The sequence below is a fragment of the Nansenia antarctica genome (assembly GCF_963989245.1).
Source record: "Nansenia antarctica genome assembly, chromosome: 4".
Lineage (NCBI taxonomy): Eukaryota > Metazoa > Chordata > Actinopteri > Argentiniformes > Microstomatidae > Nansenia > Nansenia antarctica.
In genome coordinates, this window is record NC_137689.1 from 74,216,767 (window position 1) to 74,223,268 (window position 6,502).

The 6,502-nt window shown below is 50.2% G+C and overlaps 1 protein-coding gene across 1 annotated transcript in view; it reads right to left on the reverse strand.

The window, feature by feature from the left end:
• tsc1b (TSC complex subunit 1b) overlaps positions 1 to 5,032 on the reverse strand; it is a gene marked incomplete at its 3' end in the record, with an annotated part of 49,544 nt that extends 44,512 nt beyond the window's left edge. The window contains 4 exon segments of the mRNA XM_080529710.1: positions 276 to 308; positions 310 to 429; positions 1,523 to 1,626; positions 4,916 to 5,032. Coding sequence (XP_080385836.1) covers positions 276 to 308; positions 310 to 429; positions 1,523 to 1,626; positions 4,916 to 5,027 — 369 coding nt within the window. The 5' untranslated portion in view covers positions 5,028 to 5,032.
• Positions 5,033 to 6,502: the final 1,470 nt, after the last annotated feature.

Genomic DNA, 6,502 nt, shown 5'->3' on the forward strand with positions numbered 1-6,502 from the left:
AAGAGACTCTCTCTCTCTCTCTCTCTCTCTCTCTCTCTCGCTCTCTCTAAAGAGACTCTCTCTCTCTCTCCCTCTCTCTCTCCCTCTCCCTCTCTCTCTCTCCCTCTCTCTCTCCCTCTCTCTCTCCCTCTCTCTCTCTCTCCCTCTCTCTCCTTCTCCCCACCCTCTCCCCATCCCTCTCTCTGCCCACCTCGCTCTCTCCATCCCTCTCCCCCCCCATCCCTCTCTCTCTCTCTCTGTGTCCCCCTCCCTCCCTCCCTCCCTCTCTCTCTCACCTTGAGGCATTTGAGCAGCGAGCCCAGCAGTGGGGTAGCGGGCGATCTTGTGGATCCAGGAGGGCTGCTTGCGGACCACGTGCCCCAGGAGGGTGAGGGTGGGCAGTCGGCACGCCTGCCTGGTCATGCACTCGTTCATCTTGTCCAGGAGGTGCTGTGGAGGAACGGACGGACGGACACAAACAATCAAGCAATATCACAGAGAGAGAGAGAGAGAGAGGGGGGGAGGGGGATGGGGGGGAGAGAGAGAGAGAGAGAGGGATGGGGAGGGGGTGGGGGAGAGAGAGGGATGGGGATGGGGGAGAGAGAGAGAGAGAGAGAGAGAGAGAGAGAGGGAGGGGGATGGGGGAGAGAGAGAGAGGGAGGGGGATGGGGGAGAGAGAGAGAGAGAGAGACATTTTTCACGACCTCGAGTGTGATATCGCTTTTATACAACAGTTCTACAGCGCCATTTATTAGTTAACAGTAATAAGCGACAACAGATTATGATTTGTTTGTTTATTTAATCATTTTGACTTTATATTTCAAAAAAATTTGTTCCGCAACTTAACTTCAACTGGACTGTTGCCTAGTAACCTGAACACAAACATCCGCAGGCTAGCTAGTTTGTAATTTAATTTAATTTAAATGTAATTTAATAGAACACCTGTGCGGCGGAGTGATACATATAGTTAAGAGTCCCAGTGCTGTTATACTGTATATCAGCACTCATGGAATGCCTCTTGTCCAATCAAATGACTTGGTCTGAACTAACTGTAGTATAATTCTAAATAACACTTTACAAATGACACTTTGAGTGCTTTGACGCACTCCCACTTAGAACCGTTTAGAAGATGTTCTTAGGTGGTTTCATTTACAAGATGTTCTTAGGTGGTTTCATTTACAAGATGTTTTCTCCAAATCAACTTACACTTAGAGATCACAGGGACAGGCTCCCTGGAGCAGTGAAGTGTCTTACTCAAGGGCACACTAGTGGTGGTGTTCCCAGGTGGCATTTTAACCGTCATTTTTCTTCCCTAACCCTATCATAAAGTGATCAAACTCTACAACCTAAGCGTTGTTACAGCCATGCTCTACCAAACTGAGCCACAGAGGACCACACAACTCAATGTTTTAGGGTCTTACTGAGTTGTGGGGGGGGGGGGGGGGGGGTAATGAGGGGGGGGACTGTTTTCAAAAACAGAGGGAAGGAAGTGATTGATTGACTTTTCTTTTCTTTTTTTACGGGGTTGCTAGGCAACTCTCACCTTATCGTGCGGCTCTCTGACTGAGGAGAGGACGTGCATGGCCTGGGCGGAGCTTGTCTCCAGGAAGTAGTCGACTAGTCCGTTCAGCAGCATAGACCCTCGCTCTGCAGGGGAGAGGAGGGGAGAGGAGGAGGGGAGGGGAGAGGAGGAGGGGGGGGAGAGGAGAGGAGGAGGGGGGGAGAGGAGAGGAGGAGTGGAGAGGAGGAGGGGAGAGGAGGAGGGGAGGGGAGAGGAGGAGGGGAGAGGAGGAGGGAGGGGAGAGGAGAGGAGGAGGGGGGAGAGAGGAGAGGAGGAGGGAGGGGAGAGGAGAGGAGGAGGGGGGGAGAGGAGAGGAGGAGGGAGGGGAGAGAAGAGGAGGAGGGGGGGGAGAGGAGAGGAGGAGGGGAGGGGAGAGGAGAGGAGGAGGGGGGGGGAGAGGAGGAGGGGGGAGAGAGGAGAGGAGGAGGGGAGGGGAGGGGAGAGGAGGAGGGGGGAGAGAGGAGAGGAGGAGAGGAGAGGAGGAGGGGGGGGAGAGGAGGAGGGGGGGGAGAGGAGGAGGGGGGGGAGAGAGGAGGAGGGGGGGAGAGGAGGAGGGGGGGGAGAGGAGGAGGGGGGGGAGAGGAGAGGAGGAGGGGAGAGGAGAGGAGGAGGGGGGGAGAGGAGAGGAGGAGTGGAGAGGAGAGGAGGAGGGAGGGGAGAGGAGGAAGGGGGGGGAGAGGAGGAGTGGAGAGGAGAGGAGGAGGGAGGGGAGAGGAGGAGGGGGGGGGAGAGGAGAGGAGGAGTGGAGAGGAGAGGAGGAGGGGGGGGAGAGGAGAGGAGGAGGGGGGGGAGAGGAGAGGAGGAGTGGAGAGGAGAGGAGAGGAGGGGGGAGAGGAGAGGAGGGGAGAGGAGAGGAGGAGGGGAGGAGACGTGATTAAATCAAGTTAATTAATTAATTAGTTCATCGATAGAAAAAAAAACAGTTGAAAACAGACAGGACATCACCATTGGCTTAACTTCGCATTAATCATCTCTCACAGCAACACCCCCCCCCCCACACACACACACACACACACACACACCCACACACACACACACACACACACACACACACACCCACCACCCGTTTCTAATAGGGAGCTACGCCTCACAACCCTGTGATGAACTGAAATCTAAATATAACAAAATACTTCACTCCGTAGATTCACTCTCCCACTACAGCCAGGTTTGAGTCATTGTTATTCCAGGTTTGTAGTGCGGCAATAGCCTGGGGACCAGATTACTCTCAGGTCTGTTCCCGTCTCTTCCAGAGCTTTTCTTTTACATTTGATGCACCGTAGGACGACTTTCTCACAGCACAAGAAGACGTGGGCCCGAGAGAGACAACAACAACAACAAACTAACAAACAAACAAACCGCACCCCTGAGGGAAATCAAACCCTTATTTAGCTACCTTAACTGTACATATCTACCTTAACTGTACATATCTACCTTAACTGTACATAGCTACCTTAACTGTACATATCTACCTTAACTGTACATAGCTACCTTAACTGTACATAGCTACCTTAACTGTACATATCTACCTTAACTGTACATATCTACCTTAACTGTACACAGCTACCTTAACTGTACATATCTACCTTAACTGTACATAGCTACCTTAACTGTACATAGCTACCTTAACTGTACATATCTACCTTAACTGTACATAGCTACCTTAACTGTACACAGCTACCTTAACTGTACATATCTACCTTAACTGTACATAGCTACCTTAACTGTACATAGCTACCTTAACTGTACATAACATCTTAACTGTACATATCTACCTTAACTGTATATAGCTGCATTAACTGTACATAGCTACCGTAACTGTACATATCTACCTTAACTGTACATAGCTACCTTAACTGTACATATCTACCATAACTGTACATATCTACCTTAACTGAATAGCTGCCATAACTGTACACAGCTTACTACTATCCTCTCCTGTATATACCTCTAACTACCATGCTTGCCATACTGTACCTATAACTTATCACTATCATGTTTTATATCACTATTTGCACTTAGATGCTAAACTGCATTTTGTTGTCTGGTACTACTCTGCAATATTCTGCACTTTATAGTTGTAAATATTGACTATGATTTTGTCTTGTGGTTATGTGTGTACACTGTCCATGATTGTGATAGTCATGTGTAATGTGTGCATGTTTGATGTATTTGACACTGTTGTTGTATTGAGGTCAGTGTTTCCTCCAGGATTTTACACATTAGTGGCGGGGTGGTCGTCTTTTGAGACCGTTGGGAGAGAGAGCTCGGGTGAACTAAGAAAGTTGTGTATGAGATAGTTTACAATTAAACTCACAGATTACATGAGAGAAGCTATCTGTCATTATTTCAACCACTGTCCAAGTGGGGACGTTACAATACTTTCGTTTTAGAACGGAACGTTAGCCGCTATCAGCGTTTAGCAGTCACCATTCAACATTGATACAAACAAACATTCAAATACTCGTGTCGTCTTGATTTTCGCATCATTTGAAAGCTTACCATCTGTAGTTTCAGACTATGTAAAGAAACGAAAAATTACGTAAGCAAATGGTTATTATTTATCTGGTATAGATACCACTTCTGCGCCGAATGTACCGCCACCGGCACAAATCCGCACCCAACATTGTAATTACCGTAATTTCTAAACGGTTTGTGCTATCGAAAAAAAATCAACTGTCCCGGAAAGCTGAGATGTTGCACTTCAACCAACATATAGGGTATTACGGTAAAATGTGACGTGAGGACATTCTCAGAGTCCGTTTACTCACAGTGATTGGCGGAGCGTTCAGGGACACATGCTTTTTTTCAGTTCTCCGGTCGTAATAACTCGCTGCCTTTCTGCGCAGCCTGAATCAAAGTGGACTGTCTGAATCATTTGGTGGCGGAGGAAATTCATTGGTGGCGGCCCGCCACCAATAAATGCATATAGAGGAAACACTGGAGGTTTTTCCATCTGTACGGACAACAAATTCCACCGACCTTGGTTGTGTGGTCGTTAAACGATTCATTCATTCACCAAACGATTCATTCAAATGGTAAATGGTAAATGGACTGACTTATATAGCTATGCCTTTATCCAAAGCGCTTTACAACGGCCTCTCATTCACCCATTCACACACACATTCACACACCAATGGCGGCAAGCTGCCATGCAAGGCGCCGGCCAGCCCGCTCACTGGGAGCAATTTGGGGTTCGGTGTCTTGCCCAAGGACACTTCGACATGTGGCCAGCCGGGGCTCGAACCGCCGATCTGCCAACCTTTCGATCATTAGACAGCAGCTATACCTCCTGTGCCACATTCATTCATTCATTCAATGACAATAAAAGTTGAATCTAATCTAATCTACTCTAATGTAATGTTACCCTGTACTCACCAGTGCTCAGGTGCTCGTTGATAAGGCCTTTAATCTCCTCCAGCTGTCTCAGGTCCGAGGCCTCCAGCAGGTGGAGGAGGTCGCCCACGTTGGGTGGCGCCTCCCGGGCCATGGTGGAGGCGGAGGCAGGAGGGTCTGGGTGGAGGTCTCTGTCGAGGCCTGAGGGGGGGAGGTTGGGTGAGGGAGGGGGGGAGGTTGGGTGAGGGGGGGGGGGGGTGGTGGGTAAGGGGGGCAGGGAGGGGAGGGAGGGGTCCCGGTCGTCTCTCTCACAGCGTCCTGCCCTGCCTGGAGGGGTCCCTGGGCCACCCGCCAATAGTCTCCAGGCACCACTGTAGGGGGTCAACCAATAGGACGAGAGATCAGGCATTCGTCAACCAATAGGACGAGAGGTCAAACCTTCAGTCGAGTCCACAGTGTACAGAACGGCAGTGGTACTGTTTCGAAAAAGGTTGAGATTGAGAAGTAGGAAGCAGAGCGCAATATGACAAGTCATAGAGGGGGTGGTGGTTAGATGGTTAGATTACTTTTGCAAGAGCTCAGGAGGACATTGCATCAGCCCTGCTGAATACAGCTGACTCTTCTCTTAAACATGAATCATGCGAAGTTGCGAACTGAGTAGGCCACGTGTAACCTCCATGCAACTCTTGGAAAGGTAGGAAAGAGTTAAGAGGCTAATCAGTGAGAGGTATTTAGTCGAGCCTGTGTCAGGCTACAGACAATGCACTTCCTATAAGTGCCGTTGGATAAGACTAAATAAATTAAGGAAATACAACTGATACCTTTTCGTAAGGCCATGAGAAAAATAGAAGAAATAATAGGCCGGTTTCCAAGACGATGCGAGAGGCCGTGTGAAAAACTCCAGAAGTAAAATGTCTTTGACCACACTTGGCCCACGGAAACTAGATACAAAACCTAATCTCAATCCCCCCCGCGTGATATCTGAGCTCAGCATGAGGCTTTTAGACGACTATGATTAGGGCCCAGGCTAATACAAGTGAACAAGACTGGGAGGGGGTGAGGGGGGTGGGGGGGTGGGAACCTCTACTCTCCATCTAGCCTACAAGAGATAGGGGGGCGGCTGTATCTCAGGAGGTAGAGGGGGCGTCTAATGATCGCACGGTCGCTCGGCGGTTCGGCAGTTCGATCCCCCGGCTCGCCACGTGTCGGTCGAGATATCCCTGGGCAAGACACTGAACCCCAAATCGCTTCCGATGAGCGGGCCGGCGCCATGCAACGGGATGGCAGTTGGAGTAAGGAGCTAGATATAAGTGCAGTCCGTTGAGCCTACTGTTTAGACAGCTGGGCTAATGACACAAAGTTAGTCTTGATACTCCCTGACAAGCGGTTTAACGTGATATCGAGTCAACCATTCACAGAAAATCGAGCAGGGGGGTGAGCGGGGGGGGCTGTGAGTCTTCCCTGACAAGCGTTTCAACGTGGTATCGTTCCCTCTCCGTGTGTGAGTCAACCCCTCACAGCTACCCGAGGGGAGGGGGTGGGGGGTGGGGGAGGCCCGGGGGGGTGGGGGCATGCGAGGCTTTCCAAAATCTCCAGCTGACGAGTCGTCGACATAAATAACGGTGATGG